At 40.3% G+C, this 27,577-nt stretch overlaps 1 protein-coding gene across 8 annotated transcripts in view; it reads right to left on the bottom strand.

The window, feature by feature from the left end:
• The window catches only part of ANO4 (anoctamin 4), a 212,602-nt gene that overhangs the window by 14,415 nt on the left and 170,610 nt on the right, over positions 1-27,577 (bottom strand). For all 8 annotated transcript variants that reach the window (XM_069857110.1, XM_069857086.1, XM_069857078.1 and 5 more), the window contains 9 exons: positions 25,269-25,351; positions 17,953-18,093; positions 15,380-15,544; positions 12,322-12,358; positions 10,231-10,342; positions 8,696-8,753; positions 6,455-6,552; positions 1,906-2,048; positions 723-875 (listed from right to left, as the gene is read on the bottom strand). In XM_069857110.1, coding sequence (XP_069713211.1) covers positions 723-875; positions 1,906-2,048; positions 6,455-6,552; positions 8,696-8,753; positions 10,231-10,342; positions 12,322-12,358; positions 15,380-15,544; positions 17,953-18,093; positions 25,269-25,351 — 990 coding nt within the window. The remainder of the gene's footprint in view (positions 1-722; positions 876-1,905; positions 2,049-6,454; positions 6,553-8,695; positions 8,754-10,230; positions 10,343-12,321; positions 12,359-15,379; positions 15,545-17,952; positions 18,094-25,268; positions 25,352-27,577) is intronic.

Below are 27,577 nucleotides of genomic sequence, written 5' to 3'. Positions count from 1 at the left end.
GTCCAGGCTTGTACCTAAACTCATAGACCCACATTGTTCACACACAAAGGTGAACTAAGATGCAGTCTTTAGGTACATGGTAGACCATTCTGAGAGCACAAAACCTGGGCTTCTGCTATTTCATGGGGTGGGCTATTGGTTTTTACAACGCAGATAGGCAGCGATGTATCCTATTTACCCCTCCAAAGACAGCAGGGATTTAGCGCTGGGCAGTTGACTTTATGTTGCAGAGTCCTTCCTAAAGTTGTTCTACTTTTGCACAGTGCAAGGACACTGATTTACAGTCAAAATATCTTCAGAAAGCCTTTGCAGCAGAGTGTGGCTGGGTGACCTCAAATTAATTTAAACCCTCTGTTTAGCAGTGTGGATGTGCTCTACTGAGAGCAAGTAATCTCTTGGGATCTAGACACACCCTGTCTCACTCACCAGGGACCTAGTGCCACTGAATCACAGGGGAACTTGGTTTTAGCCTGGTAAATAGGAACCACATAGGTCCCTCAAAGGATACTGGCTGCTTTAACTTGACTTTCATGACTCAGCTGCTCTGTCTGGTCATTATATTCAAACTGAGCAGTGGCATGTGTTCACACAGTGTGTCTGCCACAGGAAAAACCTGCAGAGAACGCTGATCACTTCATTAAAACATCTTGGCTGCTAAGTCATCCAGAAAATCATTAAAAGACATTTTCCAATACAGGCTATTAGTTGCATAAAAAGCTCACCTATATCTTTGGCTCTTGAAGCTAAAGGTCTTCTCCACTGGGTAACAAATTTGTATGCATCAAGCCGAATTTCAATAATATTGTTAAGTAAGGCCAGAAGTGGTGCCAGTGGAAAAGCTGCCACAAAAATGGTTGTGAAACCAAACTGAAGAACTAGGGGAAAAAAAAGGAAAGATCACAGTATAACTAGTAAGATCTAACCCCAGCTTCTAAGATACCAAATAACACTATGTACAAATATTATGTGCAAATATACAAACACTTCTTATTATGCCATACGATACAATAGTCTAGCGACCCTTGCACAGCAATTCCTTGCCAATAGTTCAGAGCAAGGATTACAAGATCAAATGCACGTCTGTCCGCAGGATGGACAGCAACATCTAGAGTTTGTAATTTGGAGTGAAGTTTGGAGGTGGACAGACTGCTTTTCTAGAAACAGTCATTTTTACTCCAGCATCAGCTACAATCTCTCAATACCTGCAAAGAGTAGGGCTGAATACATTCCTTTTCATAGTACAGATGCGCAGCAGTTTGAAAATTCATGTAAGTTTCTAGAGACAGCTTTTCAGACTGCCAAATTTCCCATGAATTTGAAAAGAATCATGTGAGGGAGAAACGAAAAAAGAACCAAACCAGTAATGACATACGCAGTTCAGTCACATAAGACCAAAGTTCTTGTTGTTTAACATTTTCTTTGAGCAGTTATCCTTTCCTATCCTCTGGAAAACACAATGCCTTTTGGCAGCAAGCTACTTTGTAAATGTGAGGTAGTAAATGATGGTGAATTTTAAACATAAACAAGCACCCAGGTGTGTGCCACACAGTGTAAAAATAAAAGCCCAAGGGAAATTCCTTTATTAAATAAGCAAAGTTCTTCAGGAATTTATACAGGTGAAGAGGTGGGCTCTGGTATAGAAAACAACTTTCCTTACACACAGCCAGAATGAGAAGTGTTTCACAGATTCAAGTTTAACAAACCAGCAGTGGTGTTGTTAAATACTTTGGTTTGATTCGGTTCTTACAAACTCACCTCTATTCCTCACCTGACCTGTAAGAATGAGAACAATTTTTCAGGCTCTTTAGCTTCATACAGTAATAGTTAAAAGAATATACTAGCCCACAACAACAAAAAAGCAGCAACATCAAAATTAGTGCAAGAGATATAAGGTCAGTGTCATACTCATTTCTAGGTATTCATCAAAGAGTCCATAAGCATTCATAGGTTGCAGGTTGTAGTCCTTTTCCCACTGTGGGAAGTTTGTTTTTCTTTGTGTGCCATATTCTTGTCGCAGTTTTCTCCTGGTCCACCAGTTTTGAATTAGTCTACATTTTCAAATAAATTAAGGAAACAAGGTAAAGAATATTATTAGCTATTCATCCCAAAACTGGGAGAGGCTAAGAGTGCACAACACACCTTGCAAGATAAAATTCCCAAGGCACAGGAAAACAGAGCATTAGTAATATATGTGACTGATGATACAGTGTAGTAGATATGAAAACAAATACTGCTGATAGGCTGTAATTCAGGCCTAGATGCTGTCAAAACGGAAGAGTAATTTTGACATCTTTTCATTACCTATTTACAGTCTTTCTCCCTACACAGAATGGTAAGTCACTTCAAGGTCTGTTTATATGGCACAATGCAATTCCGTGTGGAGATAGAATCACAGAATCATAGAATAACCAGGTTGGAAAAGACCCACCAGATCATCGAGTCCAACCATTCCTATCAATCACTAAACCATGCCCCTTAGCACCTCGTCCACCCATCCCTTAAACACCTCCAGGGAAGGTGAATCAACCACCTCCCTGGGCAGCCCCTGCCAGTGCCCAATGACCCTTTCCGTGGAAAAGTTTTTCCTAATGTCCAGCCTAAAACTCCCCTGGCGGAGCTTGAGGCCATTCCCTCTCGTCCTGTCCCCTGTCACTTGGGAGAAGAGGCCAGCACCCTCCTCTCCACAACCTCCTTTCAGGTAGTTGTAGAGAGCAATGAGGTCTCCCCTCAGCCTCCTCTTCTCCAGGCTAAACAACCCCAGCTCTCTCAGCCGTTCCTCATAAGGCCTGTCCTCCAGCCCCTTCACCAGCTTTGTTGCTCTTCTCTGGACTCGCTCCAGAGCCTCAACATCCTTCTTGTGGTGAGGGGCCCAGAACTGAACACAGGATTCAAGGAGCGGTCTCACCAGTGCTGAGTACAGAGGGAGAATAACCTCCCTGGACCTGCTGGTCACGCCGTTTCTGATACAAGCCAAGATGCCATTGGCCTTCTTGGCCACCTGGGCACACTGCTGGCTCATGTTCAGTCGGCTGTCAACCAACACCCGCAGGTCCCTCTCCTCCAGGCAGCTTTCCAGCCAGACTTCTCCTAGTCTGTAGCACTGCATAGGGTTGTTGTGCCCCAAGTCCAGGACCCGGCATTTGGCCTTGTTAAACCTCATGCCATTGGACTCAGCCCAGCGGTCCAGCCTGTTTAGATCCCTTTGCAGAGCCTCCCTACCCTCCAGCAGATTCCTCCAACAATTCCACCCAGCTTAGTGTCGTCTGCAGACTTGCTAAGATACTTGAGCTCTAATTGAGAAATCAGTAAATAGAGTGTTAATGCTTCCCATGTGTGAGGCAGCATCTTTATATCTCTCTACAGTGCACAGAGATAACAGTCCCTGGGCAGTCCTGGAAGAGTGATAGCAACCTTGAATGGTGTCTGCTGCTAAACATTCAGAGGAACAAAGGGCAGAAAGAAATGTTTGAATTACTGACAACACACGATGGCCAAGAGATGGATGGCTGACATAAAAGCTGTCTCCATCTCAAGAAGCTGGGGAGCTGTACTGGACTTCAGAGGGAGCATATTGTTCCTTAAGAAAAATGTGTATAGGGGCACTGTGGGAGGCACTGAGCCAGAAGGGGAGTGAGTGTTCACATCAGAAAAAAACCAGCTTTGCTCCTCCCTGTCAGGGACTTGCGCTGGCTTGGCCAACAAATGACATGAGTTAGAAAGCAAAACTAGAAATAAAAAATTGGCCAGTTGCATATTTTCTTAAGGCTTAGAGTTGACTTTTCCATTCAGGCCATTTACCAGAGAGGTTACTTTTTCTGTGTTCCTTGAAGAAGTTTAATTGCAACTGAGTGCAGGACATTAAAAATCTAGAATTTAGAAGTCCAAGAAAAAAAATGTAGAAGTACAAGCGTGAACTTCAAGTCAAAATTTGTAAGTACATAAAAATATTAATATATTTGTTTTTGTCAGCTTGCAGCCAGCCACTACTGTTTAAAAAGTCTAAAAAGGCCTTTCCTGTGAATGAGACATGGTTGTAATTATGGGACAGTAAAGGCACATCTTTGCAGCCCACAGCACTCTTTGCGACTTTGCCTCTTCTGGACCTGCTGATGACAGAGTGGGAGGGCTGAGAATTGAATTCCTGCAAAGGCAGAAGATTGCAGGATGAGGTGGATGGGAAACCAACAGGCTGAGGCTGTTGACTTCCTCCTTTGTGAGAGATGAAACAGATAACCAGATGATAACAGATAACCATAACTAATACTGAAGACCTCTAGTAAATTTTAGAGGGATGTCTTTTTTTGATTTATATGTGAGAAAAATGTAATGTAATTTGGTTTTAATATGGATGTATATTGTTCCTTCAAGAAAACCATCAACTTGAAGTTGTAGTTTCCCACCTACAAATGAAGCAATAATTAATATTTTGTTTCCTATTTATTGCAAATGTATCGATGTAGGAGAGGAGAGCCGATGTACACATTCAGAGGTTTGGAGGTGGTGCCTGCATGAAGCAGAATCATCACACTGAACATGCCAGTATTTTTATTAAAAATGTATTCACTAAACAATCAATGCTCTTGCACACACTCTAAGGACTCTCTTTGATATCTTTGAAACCTAGTCTTTAACTCAGGCAGAAACTTCAGAAAGCAAGCAAGCCAATGCCACATGTGTATCAGTAAGAGATGTGACGGAAGACATTGTGGTTGCTGTCACCAAAGGACACCTGGTGGCATTTCTGGCTTGTCCTCTGTGTGTCTGTAGCCCCTGTGGGAGCACAAGAGCTGTGCTGCCAACCTGAAGTAGTGAAAAAAATCCACTCTCCCAAACAGGCTCCTGGTGCTGCTCTCCTATGGCTGTCTTAGGGGAACTATTCTCTGCTGTCAGCTTTGGCACTGTGCAGCGTTGGCTCTGCTTGAGTCTCAGCAGGCAGCCACCAGCCCATGAGTGGAGGTTCTACTATGTTCTACTATGGACTATAGGATTTCCTCCAAATCCTCTGACTATCCACATGATTTTGGCTCTAATTACGCTCTCAGCAGAAGTGATGATGGCTTTTTCTGCACAAAAAGGAAATGTACACACCTGCAGGATTTCAGGGCTAGAAGGGGGACTGAAAGGTCTGGAGGTTGAATACATCTCTCATCAGAATGAGTTGAAGCATCTCACATTATTGTGACTGTGTGTTTTGTGTTGTGATTTTCATTGTAGCTCCAAAGTGAAGAGACTGATTTCACTTGAAGCAGTTCATTCCTATTAAATCACTTGTTCTTAAACAATCTCCTCTATCTCCTTCAGTCACCTTCTTTAATCCCTTTCTGTGCTCTTTATTAAGTTTCAAAATCCCTACTAATAGGTAGCAGAAAGATCTAATGAAAACTGACAAAAGAGGCAGGCTATGGAAAGAGAAGAATCAATACTGCTGCTGCTAATCTTCCCTCTATTTCACCCCCGGCTTATTGCTCCAGCTCTAACAGCTGCAAAATCCTGGCAAGTAGCAGCAGGCACAAACCTGGGAAGACGGAGAGATAGCAAGCTTCAAGTACCTTGATTGCCAATTACTTTGTGCATTTAAATGATTTACTCTGTTGTCATTACAGCTAGTTGTGATGAGCACTGAGACTTCCTGAAACTGTTGCAGTGACACATTTCTGCAGTCCAGGGACCGAGCTCTGCACTAGAGCTGCTGTGGATCCTGCAGCAAAGCAAATCCCTCGGAACTTTGCAAGGGCGTACTTTCTGACAAAGTCAGCTCTATCTTATATTTTCACACTGGCTAATTTCCCTTAATGACCTGCCACACTGTCTTTAGTGTCAACTGTCTATATTAATCATATTAAACACACTCATTAAATACTAATCAATAAGAAATGAACCAATAGGAAATGAATAATCATCAGCTTTTTTAGCTAGGGCACAGCTCCATAATACCCTGAAGATCACCAGGGAATTTGTTGATGTGCCAGTCAGTACATTTTTCTATCTCTGAAAGGGTATGTGCCAGCAGTGCATTTTTTCCAGCTCATACCTGCCCTTTCAGGCATATTTTATCACCCAGCAAGGAGAAATAATCTTTAGAATTTACTGGCATAGCTAAAAGATGCTACATATATTTCCTGTGTGTGGAGTACAGTGGTCCTACAGTTATTTTAAAGGATTTTTAAAACACTTAATACAATTTAGTGAAACCTAGTGCTTCCTACATATTTTTTTATTTGTCAATATTGCAATTACATTTTCATTTTTGCAAACTACGTCCAATGTGAAAAAAGGCCCACACACCATCTATCTCTATATGTCTGGAAATCTGTTGTGAAAGTTCAGTATTCTAGGGAAGGATTTGCTATTGCGTCGACTACTGTATCATGCTTTTATGTAACTGGTCATAAGAAAAGCATAAACTTATGATTATTCTGTGACCTACAGAGTCATAGGCATCATATCTACTTACGGGTAGCCCAGTTCCATGAAATTATTCCAAGTCTGCTTTAACACCATTATAATACCCATTTGCATACACAAATCAATAAGGCATCCACTAGGGTGGCACTATAGAAAAAAAAAAAAAGAAGTAGAAGGTTAAACAGAAATAATGGAGAGTTCTAAAGCATTTCTTAAAGACTAGAAGTTGATATTAGATAACGCACTTAATGAAAATTAAACACCATACTCTTTCTTTTAAAATATAAACTCACTGGAACACATGAGACGGTGTCACACCGTCAGCCTTTTAAGCCAATCACCCAGTTCTCTGCAGAGGTGAGAATCAGCTGAAATCAATGCAGTTTTCACATTAGTACTTCTAATACGCTGTGCAACTGTGTGTGGGACAGAGGCAAAGGCTACCGAATTTCTCCAATTATCTCAGTTTTGGAGGAGGTTGACTTTGCATCAGGCCAAAGAATGAAGAGAAAATTCCTCCTGACTTCACAAACAATTTATGCCTAGAGGATAGACCTAATACTGTTTGTGGAGTATTATTTAATGTTTATGACTGAATGGACCACGCAAAGCTATTCTCTTCTAGAAGAACTAGAAATCTCTAACTGTAGAGCAACAGTTCTTAATTATCTCTTGCTCTTCACTTGCTTGCTTTAGCAGTGGCTCCAGACCTTGAAGAAGTAGCACGGCTTTTGGGAGAGATGCTTTTGGGAGAGAGTACAAATTTAGATAATCCCACATTTTTTTATCTTGTATTGGAAGAAATGGAAAAGGATCAAAAACTTTCTGGTCTCAAACAGCATTTTGCACGATTGACTTTACAGATCCAAATGGTGGAGTGCAGCTGTATTGCTAAATCCTGGGGTTTTTGGATAAGTCAAACAAATCAATGTCATAGAACAGAAACTACTTAACTTTAAAGGAGAAAAATTAGTTATGACCTGTAACAAATTGTGACATGTATTTCTTATACATGCTGATTGATACAGTGCTCAAAACCTGGCTCCCTGCTGAGGTTTCTCTTGACCTCATTCAACTTCTCCTTTAGATTAACAGGTCAGCAGATAATTATTATTTTTTAAAATTAACTTCTCTGGCATTATTAAATCATCATCCTTCTGTTTTTAGGAATCAGTGACACACGCTAACATAACCTGAGAAAGGTAAGTGCAATATTAATGAAGCGGCAGTGGTACAACTATAACATCACTAATATATAAATCATGGTCTGAATATGCCCATGGGCACTGGACCAGACTATATCATGTTATTAAATGTCTTAGACTTGACTTCATCCAGCAGGTGAAGAGAGGGCTATTGGAGGGATATCTGGGCATTATATTCTAAATCATGTTCCTAGTAAGGCCTAGAGCACATGTAATCAATGAAGTTGAGACTTTTTTATTAGATATTTCTCTTTATTATTAGACTTCATTATTTTTAGCTCTGAGAAAATATAGTAGAGGTCTACTAATATTAGTAGCCCTCTAATAATAGTAGGGACTACTACCAGTAGCTTCCTCCAGCAACTGCCCCAACTTGTAACACCTCACTGTTGCACTTCTCTCACAAGCCTAGTTCTTCCTTCCATCTCTGCTCCTGCAGGGAGTTGAGGTTCTTTCCCGGTTTTCTGGTTATGCTGATGAGATGATTTAGCCCAATAACTCATCAGAAAACTAATTCAGCCAGAAAAAGGAAAAGTTTCCTGCTGATACAGGGAACTGAATAGGCTCCTCACAGGGCTGTGCAAGCCAGAGTCAGTGCAGGCGAAGAGGAGAGAGCAAACTTCTGGGGGAGGGCTCAAAGGAAGAGTGCAACTGCTTCTTTTTGCAGCAGGAAGCTGTTAGGTCAGCTCAGCCCTTCTCAGATTTTGGAGGGATGTTCAGTGAATTTCTTTCTGTCCAGAAATGAATTTTTTTTAGAAACAAAAAGCCATCAGATTTTTATCTGACTTTTTTTTTGCATTTCAAGGATGAAATATTTACGGTGTAAAAATGTAACGTTTGAACCATTTGATAGCACTCTCCAAATGTGGTGCTAACACTAAATCTGCTAACATTGAAGAGGGCATATATATTAATTTGTAGATGTTTTTGTAGCAGATGGTAGTGTCAACAGTGTGGAATTAGACGGCAACTGAAAACCCAATAACACACTCAAAAATTCCTAGACAGTTATGTGTCTGCCTCTACTTGCATTCACTGCATCTGTAGGCAGCAGATAAATCAGCGTGTAGTTAGCAAACACTCACCTCTTCCAATCTCCACCGGTTTATCAGCCTTAAGTAGGCACCAGGGTGTCCTGTAAATCTTTAAAACAGGAATATACATCAACTATGTTGTACAAGCAGTCTGTTGACAGTAGCAGAAGAAATCTCACACTTGTTTTAATCTAATGCCATCTTAGTATGATTGATATAACTATAAAAGATGTTATGCTGCAGAACGTTTTGGGGGATTCCTGGAATAATTTCCACTGAGTGCTAAGGATATTTTTACTGCCAGTTTTATTTCAATACCGAGTACTCTATTGCTGGATTTTCAACATATTCAGAGAAGAAAGAAAATCTGAATAAAACTGGTTGTGCCACTTTGGAAGATGACTTTCAACTGCCAGTTCATTTCCTTACCATAATGTGGGCTGTGATATCTGCCTTTCTGTGGAATCAGTGAAAATGTTAGTTTTCATTAGGAAAACATAATTTTCTGACTCTTCTCCCATGTTTTTTCTCAAAATGATTCCCACAACTTCCCACACACAAATAATCAATATTGATGGATCCTTATACTCAAGCCTTCTGTACTCAAAGGCAGTTTTTTGCATTTAGGGAACTTGCAGAAAGAAAATCACATACATATATGTATTTCATTTTCTGTGAAAAAAATCAGCTGATAACTCGTAATTCACTCTTAACAGTGCAAATCATATAATAGAATCAGGAAAGTGTTCATGCGGTTGGACTAGATGATCATTGTAGGTCCCTTCCAACTGACTTGAACTATTCTATTCTAGTCTAGTCTAGTCTAATACGGTGTGAAGTAAGTTACTTGCCTGTACCAATTAAACACAGAAAGACAGTGAAGTGACCTGCGTGTGTAGTATTGGGGGACACATCAGTTCCTAGCTGTGAATCACAGAATCACAGAATAACCAGGTTGGAAGAGACCCACCGGATCATCGAGTCCAACCGTTCCCATCAAACACTAAACCATATCCCTCAGCACCTCGTCCACCCATGCCTTAAACACCTCCAGGGAAGGTGACTCAACCACCTCCCTGGGCAGCCTGTTCCAGTGCCCAATGACCCTTTCTGTAAAGAATTTTTTCCTAACGTCTAGCCTAAACCTCCCCTGGCGGAGCTTGAGGCCATTCCCTCTTGTCCTGTCCCCTGTCACTTGGGAGAAGAGGCCAGCACCCTCCTCTCTACAACCTCCTTTCAGGTAGTTGTAGAGAGCAATGAGGTCTCCCCTCAGCCTCCTCTTCTCCAGGCTAAACAACCCCAGCTCTCTCAGCCGCTCCTCATAAGGCCTGTTCTCCAGCCCTTTCACCAGCTTTGTTGCTCTTGTTGAAAATGCTAAAAGTTAGCATTGAGACAATGTGGTGCAGGGAAATGAAAACTACATCTGTTTCTGGGCTTTTGAAAGGAAAATAAAAATCTTATTTTGCCAGTATGGAATTTACATTTTGAGATGTGTGACAATATGGTCCCATTATTTTTCATTACAGACAATTTTATTTCTTCTCTCTACTTCATTTTGCACGTGAGAGTGCAGATATCAATCCTACCTTCCAAGGAAGAATGCTATATAAAAAGTAGAGCTGTTCAGATTGACAAACTGAAAAAGAAACATTTTCAGAGTGAAGCTGTTCTCCCACTCGGATTCAGTACGGGGCTGCTCTGTGAAGAAAGAGGGCAGAGTTTCAGAGGTTTAGTCAGAGTAACAATTACCCTTGGCACAAGGCTGCACACACCTATCAGAGCTGGCAATGTATTTGTAAATTAGCTTGCTGATTCCAAATTAGAAGCTGACAGAAAAAAATTATCCAAAAGGAGTGCACAGTTAAGTGAGCCTGTAAAGAGTTAGAAATCTCTTCTGATACCTGCATATGTATATTCCCAGGGGAACGTGAGAAATTGTTCAAGATAATGTGTATACTCAACTTCCCTCTCAGATTCCTGCATGCTTTACAGGCTCAGGCTCTTCTCTTTTCTTTCCTGCAACATCTCATAATAACATTTCCAGGAAGCACCCCATGAAAAGCAATGTAAGTGCCTTTTTGCTTGAGGTGTCACACTGAACTGGAGCAAATCCTTCTTGTAATTCTGTTTCATGGATACTGGCACCTAATGACTCTACACAGGTACCAGTGCAGTGCTACTGCATGACTCGCTTTCCTTGTCTCAGGGAACTCGTGACAAGAGACTGAGAAAAAATATTTTGCAATGGATAGGGTAAACCAAATGGAAAAAGAGAAGACATATTCTTCTCCTTAGGCAGGCCCTTAATCTAAACAGATATCAAGACAGAAGCTAACAAAACAACTTCTATGCCAACACACTGGTACCATGTCCTGGAACTACTTTGCAGTTGGCAGGAGATTGTTATTAGTCACTCATTGTTGTGAACAGGAGTAGTCAGAGGAGAAGTGGAGGTACTAATGATGATTCTGAGTGTCGTAATAGTAATACTCATATACTTATCTACGTAATACTCATATACGTAATACTCATATATTTCTTCCAAAGGAGCCTCCAGTAAAGTACTGGAAGTACAGAAACAACAACAATAAACTAGATTCTTTTACATTAGAGCTGCCCTAGCCATTAGGAAATTTAAAATAGGCGCATCAACAAAACCATAAAACAGACCATAAATTAACAACCATGTTAGTGATTTGGAATGCTTGTCAAGAAATCCAGATTTGTGTGTATGTATGCCAGTACATACATATTTAGCTAAGCAGAAAGGAATAAAGCATCTCAGATTTTTGATGCTAGTCTGGGGGAAGGACAAGTCTGACTCTGTTCATGTGCCTCGCAGAGATAGCGGCTATGCTCTTGAGGAGCACAGACATGAACTCTAAAAATGTTCATGTAAAGGCTGAAGAAGGACACCCTGAATAAAGCTTTGCTGCCAATCCCACTCTGAGCTTATTACAATGATAGAAATCATCCAAACCACATCAGATACTTAGTCCGTCACAGTAAAAACCACAAAGCAGTCTGAACACCGTCAGAACAGCTTGACCCACTGAGTTTTCATACAAGTGCTTTCTGTACAAGCTTCAAGAACCAGACCTACCTTGATGATAACCTAACAGAAAGTAATCAAGCCTCAAGGTCTCTAGATCACATCTTACTGTCCCCAGGGTGTCAGAGGGAGTAAAGGAGCATAGCCTGTGCAAGTCACATACTTGAAAGTCATATTTCTCAACTGTTTCTAGCAGGTATTTTCTCCATGGATACAGGATAGCAAATATATTTTAAACAGCATACAAATGAGGACTCGCAGTCTAATAACAAGCTAGATAATAAAATGCTATCTTATCTGAAGTGCTTTGAACACATGGCCTGTGACTTCACAGATGTAGAAAAGCCCTGACACCAGCCAAAATCAGCTGTACGTTTCCACTGAACAGACACCAAAATCTGCCCACCTGGACATCAACAATGTACACAGATATCCAGAAACTCAATATGGCACTATAGCTTAATTTATATATTCCTTTATTATAAAGTTAAGAAAAACATTAATTCCTATAGACTGCAACTTAGCCAGGATTTTTTGTACTTATACAGACAATTTGAATGCTGTCACGGTATAGGGACCAAAAATCAGTACAATATAATTCAGTTTTGTATTTAACATTGCTTACCTAAATTTGTTAGGAAAAGAGCGACCTTTTCATACAACTGTAAAAGAAAAGAAACAGCCTCTTAGCTACATGAACAGCTCAAAAATACAGAACTGGTTTCTATGTAGAGTAACTGTTCTTACACATTAAATCTGACATCCAGATGGTCTCTGTGATGTTCTGATAATGATGATAAAACTATATATTAATACAATGATATAATCAAACAGGGAACAGTAATAATTTTGAAGCTTATATTTAGATCTTTTCATCTACAATATATGGAGAAAAAAAAATTTTGTCACTGTCCATATTTTACATACACATTGAAAAAGGGTGAGATAACATTTCCAAAAACATAAAGCAGAACAAAAGCACAACTGGGATGTTTTGTTTTATTTACTTATGGAATATTTAACTCACAAAAAAAAAAATCACTGTATTAAGAGCATGTTCTACTATGTTGGGTATTTTGGTTTTGTTTGGGATTTTTTTGGTGCCAAAAGGGAAAATACTTGGGGGACAGGGTTGCTTCAGAGAGTCTTTAGTCAACCCCACTAACAGACACATTTCTTACTCTGAGTCAGTGACATTGTTCTAAATCCTAAGTTGTACTTTCTGTGCTTATCAGATACTGTGCTCTTTAACTCTCTGGGAGACTGCTAACTTCACAAAGCTTACAAAAACTGTCTTGGAGGATTTCCACAATAAGTGTTTGCAAAGAGGTTTTTAACCTATAAAGTACATCAACACCGACATCACTATTACTGTAAATTAATACAATGATTTCCTTTTGCTTTAAGTGAGTCTACAGCCTGTTTCCACAAAATGCTAGATGTCCTTAACTGGTGCCCGCAGGGATACAATCCCCCTCACATTTCAGGCTCAAGTGCTTATTTATTACTAAAATGCATATCAGCAATGTTTCTTTTCATTTGCAGTTATCCATATAAACTCTTGCTTAAATTGAATTATGTACAATTTACAGATCAAACTGCCTGCTTAAGAACTAAAGTAATCCTGAATTACTTCAGCAATGTTAATATCCACTTCTCACTTAGAATAGCTTTTTGTTGCCTTTGGAGTCAACAGTTTTGTTTCAAGTAAATGGAAAAGGTGTTTTTTTTTCTAGATTTAAAAGCATCTCTTAGGGGCAACTGTAAAAGTGCTAAATGTCTGGGTGATTTATATCCTGATTCCAGCAGAGAGAGTGCTATTTTACAAATGTACATTGCTCTGCAGAAGAGGGTATCAAAACTGTATTTTGTTGCTGTTCTTCCTGGAACAAATATTCTCTTCTGTATTCTTATTTCTATGGGTTCTGTCACGGGAATTAACAGGTCTTCTTAACCTAGGTAAATCTAATGATTGTTCCCAAGTCAGGCTGCAGGTTTATCTGAGAGACATTATACTTGAAGGTAATTTTGTTTTGTCATGATGGATGTATCAATGTATGTACCTAGCGCTCAGAGCATCCAGTCTAAAAGTTACTTGTGGTCTAGACCTTTCCTCTGATGCTTAAAGAAGTTGTGAACTCATACCAGAATCACTGCTGTTTTTTTCAGGCTTCCTAGCAGTGAATTCCCTACTGTTATATACATCTTGGTCTGTTCTGGCTTTATTACTGCATCCTTGCTTGCTCTACGACTAACTTTTCTTGAGTCAGAGTTTGTAAAGGATTCAACTACCTGAATTGCTCCTGGGGATTTCCCCCTCCCCCAATAAATGCCATTACTGTCCTTAAGTAAACTACATTAATCTACCATGGGAAGTGAGGGATTATGTTCTTAAGCATTCTTTTGAAAAGCTTCTGCAGTTTCATATTTTGGGGATCTTTTGTTCCCATGAGCTCTGTTCAGATCAAAGGTTGTGTTGTTTATTGCATGGCAGTGACTGTATGGCTTAAGAAATCCATCTTTGCAGTGCTCTACTTATTTAATTTATTTTAGGAATTAAAACAATATTTCTCAAAAGGCACCTTCCCATCATCTTCCATGATTTAAAAACATTCTCTAAGCTGTAAAACACTTAGAGAACCAAATAATTTTTTTTGTGTGCAGTTTTTTGTTGTTGCTGCTTCACTGCATATATTCACTTATACTGAGAGCTTGGAAATGGATGTTGTACTGACATAGATATATAGCTTTCTTTTTATTTCTTCTGTGTTTACAGTGTGCTCTAGGTGGAACAAAGAAAATCCCCAAAAGCTGCTGCAACAAACAATGAATCAAAAATAACATAAAAGAAGAGATCCCTTAGTGCAATTTCAGAAAGAATAACAACTTCCACCTCTTCTTTCTTTCCTTTTTCTGCCTATAGTCCCACCTTAGGGAAAACACAGGAAAGTCACAGTTCTTGACGGACTGTTCTAGTCATCAGTCCAGTCTTCCGTATGACAAAGGGAGAAGCAAAGTCCTGCAGCAAAGCCAATTGCAATTTCCTGCTATATAAATGAGGGGCAGTTAAAATTATTTTTTTAGATGATTGAAATTCTTGGGTATTGCACAGGAAAGTGAGTAGTCTCCAGGCCAGCACCTGGAAAAGTGCAGGTCTGAAACAACTTCTCATACTTCCCCTAGGAAGTAGTCAGTATAGCTCCTGGAGCAAAGCCTAACGTGCTTTTGGTAGAAGACACTTGCTACTGAGTGGGTATAGGTACTTTGCCCTGGCTCCGGTTCCTGAATGATTTGTAGCTTGATCCCTCCTCCCCCTTAAAATGTCTCTGGTGTGCCCTGGCAAAGGCCACACTCATCTCATGGAAAATGTCATGTCACCCAAGCCCTGTGAAGTTTCAGCTTAGGGGAGTTCAAAGAAAAAAAAATGTGTCAGAGGATAAAACAAGAATATGGACGGGTCTCCATAAAATATTTTTTAGAACATTCAAACATGCTTCACATGATGTTTTGGGCTTGGAATTGTACTTTACATAGTGAATGATTTCCATAAACAATAATATCACACCTGGCTTAGCAAGGTACACCATTTCTGCTGAAAAAGGAATCAATCAGTAATCTCCAGACTAAGCTATCGACTGATCTGATGGCTCAGGTATGACTTTGGATATGTTAGTTTTACTCACCACATTCAATAACATGATGATGCAAAAGTTGATGCACACTGCAGTCCCTGTAGTTGCAACCTGAGAGTTATTTCTGATTAAAGCCCACTTAAAGGCAGCAAAAGTGCTGACAGTCACAACACGGTAAATAACAATGCCGAAAACAGCAGCAATCACCACACAGATCTAAAGGAAGAAAAAAATCGGAGAGAAGAACCTGAAAACTTTCAATAGTACAGGAGTTATCTTCTTCCCGAAACTCTGGAAGTTGAAACAGTAAGATGAAAAACTTGAAAAGTGCATCAATTTTGAACTCAGAGAAAGGCTTCAGTATAAATATTCTTCTTATTGCGAAGTTTTTTTTTGTATTCCATAATGCAAAATATTTTTGAAATCACATCAAAATAATTTTTAGTTACAAAAATTTTCTTGAAAATGTACCTCTCCTTGGTGTTAATATGGGAAACAGAGTTTCCAGCTCTGGGAATTAGAAATTTTCCTTACATGCATGTTTCATGATGTGCAAAGTCTAGTCTTAAGCTATGTCCCAGTTTGATGGTATCGTATTTGACATGATTTTTTTTGGACCTTGCATATACAGAAAAAAATGTCTCCATTTGTAAGCACTTCTTCAGCAGTCCTGGTAAGCTAAACTAGCAAATTATATCTTACTACATTTCTGGAAATATTCTTTCTAGGGAACGCAACAAATTCGATTGCCCTTATAATTTCTTCCCTGATGAGTCTTTCAGCAAATGTGGCAGTTACAATGTGAAAGGCATGCAGCTGAGCCAGTTTGCTAAATCACTTGATGTTCCATATGCAATAGTTGAGCACTAATTGACAACTGTTTTCTATCATGACCGATTTATATCACAGTTTAGCAAGCCACCTAAAGGACAAACAGTTATAAATTAGCATGGGTGACTCATCTCATAGAAACTCTGGCACAGTACCTGTTAGATATTAGATAAGGAGAGAGTTTCTTCAGTGAAACACAGTTGATTATTTGTAAAGGATAGGTGTATTCCAAGGTTATGCACAGACAACTTAAACGAATAAAAATTGAAGTACTTCTAAGCTAATTGGATGGGCAAAGTGATTTTGAAAACATCAAATGACAGTCAAGCTGGTCTCATATTTTATTACTTACAAAATTCATTGCCATATTCCTAGTGCAGAAGAAAAATAAAAGTGTGTGTGAATGTGAAGGTTTATCTCTGGATTCCCTGCATAATGTTGTGAGGGAACCACTAACTTGGTTCAACCTGTATTATTAACTGTACTGTGAGAGTCAGTGCTGTGAAATTTTGAAAGCTGTTCTAACCTGAAGTTTTGCTAAGTATATATCTCCTGTACCTAAAGCTATAATGGAATATTTTTACCTAATTGGGGGAAAATTCAGGGTTTTCTAACTCATTTGAAGCTATGCCAACAATGAAAAATAATTTCAGTGAAAATAATCCATGTCCTGTTTCAAGTACTGTTACGGGTACAATCCGTTGTGCACACAATTCAGAGCAAGGCCACTTTCTCTGAAACTTTGAGCAAGATCTATCACTAGGCTAAGGAGATTAATGACTGCCCTGTCTTCAAGGGCTTAGTCAAGCAGTATGTTGGTTCTTCGCACCCAATGTCTCTCCATGTGTCTCTGTGCACCCGACACAGAAGAGCACAGTTCATCTCAATAACACTCTTGTCTTTCTTGGCCAAGATTGCTTTGGACAAATTGGGAGCCATCTGCTTCTTACAAGCCCTCCAAATTCCTTCAAATACAAAGCTGCTGGTCTAGCTCACCTACCTGGCTCTCCGTAGTTCCTGAAGTTATACACATTTGTCATTTTCTAGCCACCTGGAAAAGCCCTAGTAAAGTCCCTGAGGGTCTGGGTTGATGTCAGCTGTGTTTTCAAGGCCAGCTCAGCCACTGCTGTTGTAATGTGAATAACAGTGAATAACATTTTCAGTGAAGTTTGAGGATGAGCATATTTCAGCAGAAATACATACAAATCTCTGCATTTAGTTTTGCACTTCGGAAGGGGGAGAGATGCCTTATTTTAGACAAGGAAAATTGTTTTTCCACTTCAATCACATTAGGAATACAAACCCTCTTTCCTCACCTCCTCAATACACTGAAAAGCTAGGACACATTAACACCATTAAGCACTCTAGGCACCTTAGTTAGGTTCTCTGTAGAATTCATGAGGAACAAGTGCCTTTTCCTGGCATCTCTCCTTGTCACTCTGCACTGTCTGCCTAGGGAAGGCAAGGAAACCAGTGAGCTAATTCAGTGAGTTTATGTTAGTGCCTAAATGTGATAGTGTCACTATTCTGGCACATGTATTGCTACACATAGCATTATGTATATAGTCTTGAAGGAAGGACTTAACTATCTGTGAGACTCAGTGATAAGAGTAAACTACTGTAGGATTTTAGAAAAACTCAGGAGATCTGCTGTGTGCAGATTTTCAGCCTGCAGTAAACATGCTAGAGCTTATTTAACTTTCAAGCAGTCACATCCAATAACTCCAGTCTCTCAGCAGAGATAATATCGTTCTGAATTTTTTCAATGGGTAAATAAATAAAAGTTCTCAAACCATAAAAAATATTCCCGATGCAGAAACAATGAGTCTGCTGCATTTATCTGCAAATGCTTGATAAGGCTCTGGCTTCCCGGATATGGGGTTCATTCGTTCTTTCTTGGAGTACTTGGCTTCAAACTGTGGACGTATTTCCTCCTAAAGAACAGACAGACAGTGTTCACATACAGCACAGCTAGGAAAGAGTATGTAGAAAACTTCAGATAATTTATCAGATCACTGTTATGAGGAATTACATCTCTGAATTCAGCAGCTGGCACAGCCACTATAAAAGCTGAGCTGGGAAATCAAGTCTCCTTCATGAGAACTAGAATAAATCACTTTACCCTTGAAACTGTATTGGAAGAATTTACTAAACTCCCCAATTAGCTACTCATCTAAACTATAAGCTACTCTTTCAAACTATATGGCAGTAAGACAAATAATTTTCAGGTTGACACCACGCAGTTTTCTAGATAGGTATTATCCTGTTGATACTGGTATTATACAACAAAGCAAAAAGTCAGCAGAAGTTTCTCAGCATTTGAAGAAAGCCATGACACCTAATATTGCTCAATTCCTTCCTAGTTTGGACAATATCATGGGCAGGAACAGTTTTCAGCAGTGGAAATGTCAAATCCTGCTTTGCCACAAAAATCCTCGTCAAAAATGAAACCTGGGGATTTCTTAAGGAGAGACCTGGTTACAGCTGTTTACAGTCTTGTCAGAAAGACAGAGTTCACCCTTAGTTCAGATAAGGTCTCATGGGTTTCAGCTACAGCAGGGCTACCCCACTGCCCTGCCATCAGGGAGGTTCACCAACACGCATGTGTCCTGTGGTGCTTTACCCAATTCTGAGATCAGGGATGCTGTTAGAGATGAAAGAGAGCACCAGAGTGTGAAGATGAACTCTTGTAGCTGCTGGCAGTCCTTATAGATTAGATCAAGTTTTACAACGCTCTGCTGCATACTGGAGAAGCAGCTGATGGTACAGCTGGCCACAAGGGAGCACAAAGTCTGCTATGAACTGTCTTTGCAGCTTTTCCACCAAGCCTCTGCTGTTCATTTCCTTTTAACAGCCAAGAACCCAGCTTGCCAATTTCAGTCACCTCCAATGCTTCAACTCACAGAATCACAGAATCACAGAATCACAGAATCACAGAATCACAGAATAACCAGGTTGGAAGAGACCCACCGGATCACCGAGTCCAACCGTTCCTACCAAACACTAAACCATATCCCTCAGCACCTCGTCCACCCGTGCCTTAAACACCTCCAGGGAAGGTGACTCAACCACCTCCCTGGGCAGCCTGTTCCAGTGCCCAATGACCCTTTCTGTAAAGAATTTTTTCCTAACGTCTAGCCTAAACCTCCCCTGGCGGAGCTTGAGGCCATTCCCTCTTGTCCTGTCCCCTGTCACTTGGGAGAAGAGGCCAGCACCCTCCTCTCTACAACCTCCTTTCAGGTAGTTGTAGAGAGCAATGAGGTCACCCCTCAGCCTCCTCTTCTCCAGGCTAAACAACCCCAGCTCTCTCAGCCGCTCCTCATAAGGCCTGTTCTCCAGCCCCCTCACCAGCTTTGTTGCTCTTCTCTGGACTCTCTCCAGAGCCTCAACATCCTTCTTGTGGTGAGGGGCCCAGAACTGAACACAGTATTCGAGGAGCGGTCTCACCAGTGCCGAGTACAGAGGGAGGATAACCTCCCTGGACCTGCTGGTCACGCCGTTTCTGATACAAGCCAAGATGCCATTGGCCTTCTTGGCCACCTGGGCACACTGCTGGCTCATATTCAGTCGGCTGTCAACCAACACCCCCAGGTCCCTCTCCTCCAGGCAGCTTTCTAGACAGACTTCTCCCAGTCTGTAGCACTGCACAGGGTTGTTGTGCCCCAAGTGAAGGACCCGGCATTTGGCCTTGTTAAACCTCATGCCATTGGACTCAGCCCAGCGGTCCAGCCTGTTCAGATCCCTTTGCAGAGCCTTCCGACCCTCCAGCAGATCGACACTTCCACCCAGCTTAGTGTCGTCCGCAAACTTGCTAAGGGTGCATTCGATGCCTTCATCCAGGTCATTGATGAAGACATTGAACAGGGCTGGACCCAGCACTGAGCCCTGGGGAACCCCACTTGTCACTGGCCTCCAGCTGGATTTCACACCATTTACCACCACTCTCTGGGCCCGGCCATCCAACCAGTTTTCCACCCAGGAGAGTGTGCGCCTGTCCAGCCCAGAGGCTGACAGTTTCTCAAGCAGAACGCTGTGAGAAACTGTGTCAAAGGCTTTGCTGAAGTCCAGGAAGACCACATCCACAGCCTTTCCCTCATCCAGTAGCCGGGTCACTTTGTCATAGAAGGCGATCAGGTTAGTCTGGCAAGACCTGCCTTTTGTGAACCCATGTTGACTGGGCCTGATCACCCGGTTCTCTTGCATGTGCTTCATGATAGCACTCAAGATCACCTGTTCCATGACTTTCCCTGGCACTGAGGTCAGACTGACAGGCCTGTAGTTTCCTGGGTCCTCCCTGCAACCCTTCTTGTAGATGGGCACAACATCAGCCAGCCTCCAGTCCAGTGGGACTTCCCCAGTCTTCCAGGACTGTTGGAAGATGATGGAAAGGGGTTTGGCCAGCACATCCGCCAGCTCCTTCAGTACCCTAGGGTGAATCCCGTCCGGCCCCATAGACTTGTGACTGTCCAGTCGGGCTAGCAAGTCTCTGACCACCTCCTCTTGGATCATGGGAGCCTCATTATGCTCCTCTAGCTCCTGGGTTTGTACACAGGCGGAACGACCCTCCTTACGACTAAAGACTGAGGCAAAGAAGGCATTAAGTACCTCAGCCTTTTCCTCATCCCCTGTTACTGTTGTCCCTTCTGTGTCCAATAGGGACTGTATGGTCTCCCTAGTCCGCCTTTTATTATTTATATATTTGTAGAAAGATTTTTTGTTATCTTTCACTGACTTGGCCAATCCAATTTCTAGCTGAGCCTTAGCCCTTCTGATTTTTTCCCTACACAATCTCACTTCCCTCCTGTAGTCCACCCAAGAGGCCTGTCCCTTCTTCCAGAGGCCATAAACATTTCTTTTCTTCTTGATATCCCTCAAGATCTCTCTATTCAACCAAGCTGGCTTTCTCCCCTGCCGGCTTTTTTTCCGGACCACGGGGATGGCTTTCTCCTGAGCTGCTAGGACCACCCCTTTGAAGAGCTCCCACCCCTTTGAAGAGCTCAATGAAACTCTTGCATAAACCTTTGTACCTATTCAATGACACTTGGCAAGGTTGAGCACAGTTTAGGGCACAAAGTGAACAGTACTGTGTCTGGCTGAGGTCAATGATATAAAGAAAGTGGCACTGAGGAAAAAGAAAATAAGGATGCTATGAACAGTGACAGAAGATGTATTTCAGCTGGGAGTACCAGGAACTCCATGCAGTTGATTTCTTTTTGCACACATAGCCAAGACTCAGTTACTCTCCATATATCTCACCTTGCACCTCATTTAACAAGAAAAGGAAATCCAGATATGCAGGGCTGAAATAGTCCAAACATGTTTAGTCCATGTCCCCAGCCTGGAGGATCCAGACACTGTAGGGGCTGCAGCATGGCTTCCTTGGGTTAAAATCTAAAGGGATGCATCACAAGGATGCATGTCTGAACATATTTAATTCTCCTTCCCATCATCTTCATTGTTTCACTCCTTTGTTTCTTCATTTAGAACAGAAAAGTGATAATGAAGTGATAGGAAGACTTATAAATGTGACTTGATTTTTTTTTTAATCTATTGTTGGTAGGAATTAATAGATTTCCCTTTGTTGCAAAACCTTATTTTTCAACTTGACAATGAAAATTAAAGCAAGTAAAAGTTAGACATGGCAGATAATGTTAATAAAAACAGCAATCTTCATTAACAAAAACTTGTGACTTAAAATGGTAATTAGAATTCTTTAATTGTTTTCTTTGAAATAGCTATCAAATTGCCTGATTCTCTGCAGTGATAACTGAATGGAGTGTGGAGAGGAGATTCAATTAGCAGTAATTTTATTAGAAATTAACACTTTCAGGGGTAAAATTTTCACCATTTGGAGACAAAGTCCTCACTGACGTCTAACTGACATGTACAACTTCATGATCAAACTGCGCAGGATGTTTCTTTTTCAGTCCACATAAAACAGACCATTCTCCTTCCTTCAGACTTCTCAAACATGGATCTTTCCAGTTCTTTACTCACAAGAGAAATCATAATGATTTATGAAGCATCAAATATGAATTAGTGTGCAGTGCTTGCGCCAGATCTTCCTATACAAGAAGAGCTACTTTGTGAAATATTTCCTTTCATTTCAGGAGGTTTCTGAGTCCCTCAACAAGTGAATTCTTGCAGTAGCCTGTAATTATGGATACAGTCTTTATCTATGTAATAGTCTGTAGTTCAAGGATATATTGTCCTCTATAGCCCAGGGGATTTGTAAAATATTTAAAATCTAACCTCGACTACAATAATATCACCCCCAGAAGTAAGTGTCCTTGCAAAGCCTGTTGTTTGCAGGTCAATTCTGCTTGCAGCTGAAAGCAATGGCAAAATGAAGAACTGGACTTTGAGCCACAGAACAGGGAAATGATCTCAACACTTTTCCCCCTGAGACACCTTCTTCCAAAACTGTGAATGTCTCAGGGTCAAAGTCCTGCAAAGACTCCAGAGCCAATGGAAATGTGCAGTGTTTGATTAGCAAGAAGAGGCAGTGATCAGTAGAGATTACTTTAAAGCAAAAACATACTTGAGTTGTGCATTTAAGTATGGGCACTAGTAGTATCTTCAGAAAAGACACCTTTGGGAAGTAATGAGCTCCCACCTTTGACATTCCACTGCGCAAAGCAGGAACTGATACCTCAAAAGCCAATGAGATACTGATGCTGTGATGACTGATCAAATGTATATTTGAGAAGCAGCCAGTTGAGCATCTATTGGCATCCTCAAATTCTAATTTGAGAGACAAAGGTACCATCTGCCACACTGCTTCTAAAAAGGCTACTACCTCCTTCTGTAGAGACTTAGCAAACAGCTTCTAGAACTGGGGGAAAGTGCAATGAATAGCTCTGGAGCAGGTACACTCAACGCTGCCCCAGGGCACCTGACTGAGGTCTTGTTGACAGAGCTTATTGGATAAGCCCTGGTATGAAAATAAAAGATCAGCTAACCATTAGCAGGGAGCAGTTATCATCTGAAAGTTGCAGACATGCACACATCATCATGCAGTCCCACCTAAAATAATCTACCAGTGGGACGTAATAATTTCTTATTAAAAAACTGTTATTTGTGATGCATCATAATATAAACACATTGCATTTTTATCAGGATAGTTTCAACTACCAGAAGCTCTTATAGGCTTTCTGACTAGAAGAGGAAAAATCTAGCAACCCTACTCCCTTCTGTCTTTTCAGTTTTTTTCCCAGCTAAAGCCTTAGTTGCATAGTTCTTCCAAAAATGCTTAGAAAGCAGAGAGCAAATCTTCCATGGGAATGTTTTCCTCCAGGCCCTGTGAGAGGACATGCACTTTCAGTAGTAGCAGAAATATTGCAAATGGAGTTGTGGGCATGTGCCTGAAGAGAAGGAAACAATGGGGAGTGGTCCTGCATGGGCTTGGAGATGATGTATTTACACCTGAGCAAAAGACTCTTCCAAGCATCACTGCAGTAGCCAGACATCACTTAGAATTATTTCATGGAAAAAGAAAAAAAGAAAAGTGTAACTTAAGGACAACTTTACCAGGAAATTCAATATTTGTAATTGAACTCATCATAAAAAAATTAAGTGTATGTATTTATAAATCAGTATAAATCCAGGAAGGTTAAATGTTGAAAGGTCCATATATATAACATCCTAAACTATAAACATCTGCAAGACTAGGCTTCTTGTGAAAACCATAAAAATTACCTCATACTGTTCTTGCTTTTGTATTTTATTATTACAGTTCAAAGGCTCTTTCTTATTTGGGGGACACTGATCTGTAATCCTGACTTGGAAACTGCAGTTTGGTACATCTGTCTTCTGCCTTAGCTGTCAGCAGCAGCAGCAGCAGCAGTGGCTTTTGTGCAACTAGTCATGAGGGGACAAGATCACTACGGTTCGATTCTGACCAATATCTGAACCTCAGACACAACTATCAAGTCACACTGTAATCAACATTGGCAAGAGAAGGCTGCTAATTTCAGGAGAGTTAAACCTGTATTAGAGTATTTTCTATATATATGATAACAGACCTAAAGTATCACTAAGAATTGACAGCATATACGCACAAATAATTATGTTCCTGTTGCTACAAAGAGAATAATTTCCATTTGTACAAGCTATTTCATTTTATGTTCTTGGATTATTTCCTTAGTAATTCAAAATGTAAAAAAATTCTACCAGCAAATGAACAATTGTATCATTTCATGGCCTCATTGAACTTGTTGCCTCATCAAGTCAAAAAATCCTGTAATTCCGAAGTCTGTTTCCCTTCTGGAAAGATTAATGAAAAAGAAATTCTTCTGCAGATTCAACCATAAAGAAGTCTTCAACTGCGCTGAAACCGATCAAGCAGCTCCTTGTAGTCCCCCCAAGAACTTCAGGACAGTCTCTGGAGAGGAATGGGAGCAAACTCTGTGGACTCCTGTATATCCAAATCCTTCTTAAGGAGTGCTTTTTCTGCCATACCCACCAAATCTTTCTTTTCTCCTGAATAATTAAACCTGCTAGATCCAATTAGACCTCAGCTCTCAGTCCTAAGAGCATGCTGTTTCTTTCCAATAACCACCACAGAAAAGGTTAAGGCTATTTTTCACTGTTTCCTCTGTAAGAAGATGTTCTCTACCAACAGAGGATGAATTAAGTCCTTTGGGCTGGTTCATCTCCCTCAGTTTCTCTGCAGCACTGTGTACTTAGGTAACCAGCAGCTAAAGTCTCGCAAGTCTTTCTCTCCATCAGTGTTCTTAGTGGTCATTCAACCCAATAGATAAAAGCCCGTTTGCCAAAATTCATGGTATCCCAGGGCTAAGATCTTCTTTAAATTCAAAAGAAAATTTTGTTAGTTCCTCTCAAAGTGCACTTTTTTCCTGAAAACTCCCGTAATGACAGTCACTGATCTGTTGAAATTAATTGAGATTTACAAAGGTGTAGAAAGAGAAGACAGTTTGGTCTGGGGAAAGATACTTTACATTCCAGAGGAAACACCCGAGGAGAAAAATGCTTATTGCCTAGTTTGTGAAGAATGAATTCAAAATAAATCCAAAAGAAAAACATGCTTACATTTTTAATCAAATCTTTTTTGTATTAAAGATTAAGGTCTACATTTTTTTATACAAACCTCCTCTTCTTCCCAGTCTATCAAGTCCCAGTCATAAGCAATTACTGCTCTCCTTCTTTTCCAAAACTCCAGAAAAACAGTTGCTGGAGCAAAGAGAAAAAAAACCAAAATTGTTTTTAACTCAAGAAAATGTTAATGACTATTACAGAATGGCTGAATGAAGCTGTTACATTCTTTTAATTTCTTTGCATAAATGGGATCCTTTGAACAGCAATCATGCTGATGATCAAAACTACTTTCATAATGCATTGCTTTCTAAGGATTACTTCACATGCTTCAAGTATGATTGAGGCTTTAGAGATTTCATTTAGTGCTAAATGGAAATGTTTAATTTCTAACCAACCAAGGGAGGACTCTCAAAGAATAAAATTGTTCCTATGAGTCATCATTACTTGATATAGCAGATTTGTGATGAAGCTAAAGGTTTCTTGGGGCTATTGCAGATGAAGCAGTAACTTTCCTTCTTTGAGGACCATTTACAATACACGGAAATCAGAATCCAGAGGAAGCACATTCCAGAACATGTGCAAATCTGTAGAGTGCTAGTGAGGAAATGGGAACTTTGGTCTTACACCTTTCTAAACCATTTCTTTTACTCTACATGAGTGCTTATATGCGGTGCGGCGTTAGCAGCTGACAATTAAACATTCTGTTCTGTATAGCCCATTTTGACAGAGTTCGAAATAATGTAATATGACTGCACACGACTGTGCTTCCATTTTATAGTGGAAAGAAGAATCAAGGAAGTACTCGGTCATAAAATCTCCTGTTCTGGAGATTAGTACTGGTTAATGGTTACAATATTTTTAAATTTGTTTTGTTAAAAGAATGTAGAAGCAGCCTGAAACTAACACAAATCAATGGAAAGGCTTCCTCTCCCACTGTGATGTTTGGTTCTTCCCTTTATTGCCCACTGAAAAGCATCAGGCTGATAGTCACAGAGAACATAGACCTCTTTGTTCATGAACTAGCACAGTATCAGCTGTAACAGTGTTACAATAGCTTGGAAATATGTTCCACATGAAGTTCTGAAAGGGTCTCCTTAATGGACTGTCTTCCCTATGGCAGTATATTGATAAAGACTTGACACGATACTAAGCACCTGCATAAGTTTGTTGAAGCCTAGTTTTTAGTCAGTAAGAATAATTATAAGTTAATGTATTTGCCAATGCAGTTAAGATATTCTTAGAAAATGAACACTGTAAGTAGATAAGGTAAGATATCAAAAGCATGTTTAAGGAGGTGGCTACTTGGTTTGAAGGCATTTCCATATATCACTTCACTCTTTTTCTGAAAGCTGGAGTTATGTTACACCAGGTATCCAGCTGCTTTGATTTAGTCTCATAACGGAAGTCAGTTCAGTCTCCTTAGCTTAATGTTTCTATCACTTTTTGTAAGGATTGCAGTACGATTTGTTGGGATCAGCAAAAATATTAAGTGCTAATGAGGTTCTGCTGCTGCTCAACCACCACACCGTTCATTCCTTGACTTGCCTTCTAGTGGAGTCTGTCCTAGCAGTTCATACTGAATTATTTTGTACTGGCTAAACAAGTAGTCCCACACTTTTTGGAGACCTGGGAGAAACAATCCTGAGTGATTACTACCACTCTGTTCTCATTTCAAAAAAACAGCTGGATGCAGGACTCGAGTGGTCATATGAATCTCCAGACACGAACCTCTCAGATATGTCTGTGCTGAATCATACTTCTTTCTTGTTTTTTACACACCTGAAATGAGGACTCTATATGTAGTATATTCAGTACATTTAGCACCTGTAAGAGTAAGTATTTGCAGTTTCTGAAGCTTCTTTACAGAGCTATTTTCAAATCATTAAGTAGCAAATAGAATGATCTCCACAGCACAGCTCTAGCTTTTACTGTGCTACAATTTTCTCCATCTATCCAGGTCAGTATGCAATTTTCCCTTGCTAGATATTTTAAAACATGCTATAAATAAACATCTTTGATTGATTCACTGTACTACTGAGGTCTCCTAAAAAGTTATGCATTTTGAAATTTCTCTGCTTCTTTTCTATTCAAGTAATCACAAACACTCTATATCACACTTCAGCACTCTTTTCTGACTTCGACAGTTCAACAGGACACAGTTGTACTTATAGTTCTCCCATTCTCCAATTAGTTTGTTTAAATCAGATGCTGAAAATTCTCAAATCCTGTTTAGAATTTCGAATTTCTCATTGGCCTTAACTCCCAGGTCTTTTGCTAGCTTTGTCAGTACTATGCTTGGCCTGCTTCAGAACTCAAATTTGCAGCTCAGTCCTCAACATCCACTTGTACAAACAGCTGTCT

This window comes from Phaenicophaeus curvirostris, chromosome 1 (assembly GCF_032191515.1).
Source record: "Phaenicophaeus curvirostris isolate KB17595 chromosome 1, BPBGC_Pcur_1.0, whole genome shotgun sequence".
Classification (NCBI taxonomy): domain Eukaryota; kingdom Metazoa; phylum Chordata; class Aves; order Cuculiformes; family Cuculidae; genus Phaenicophaeus; species Phaenicophaeus curvirostris.
This window is presented reverse-complemented; position numbering and strand designations above follow the sequence as displayed.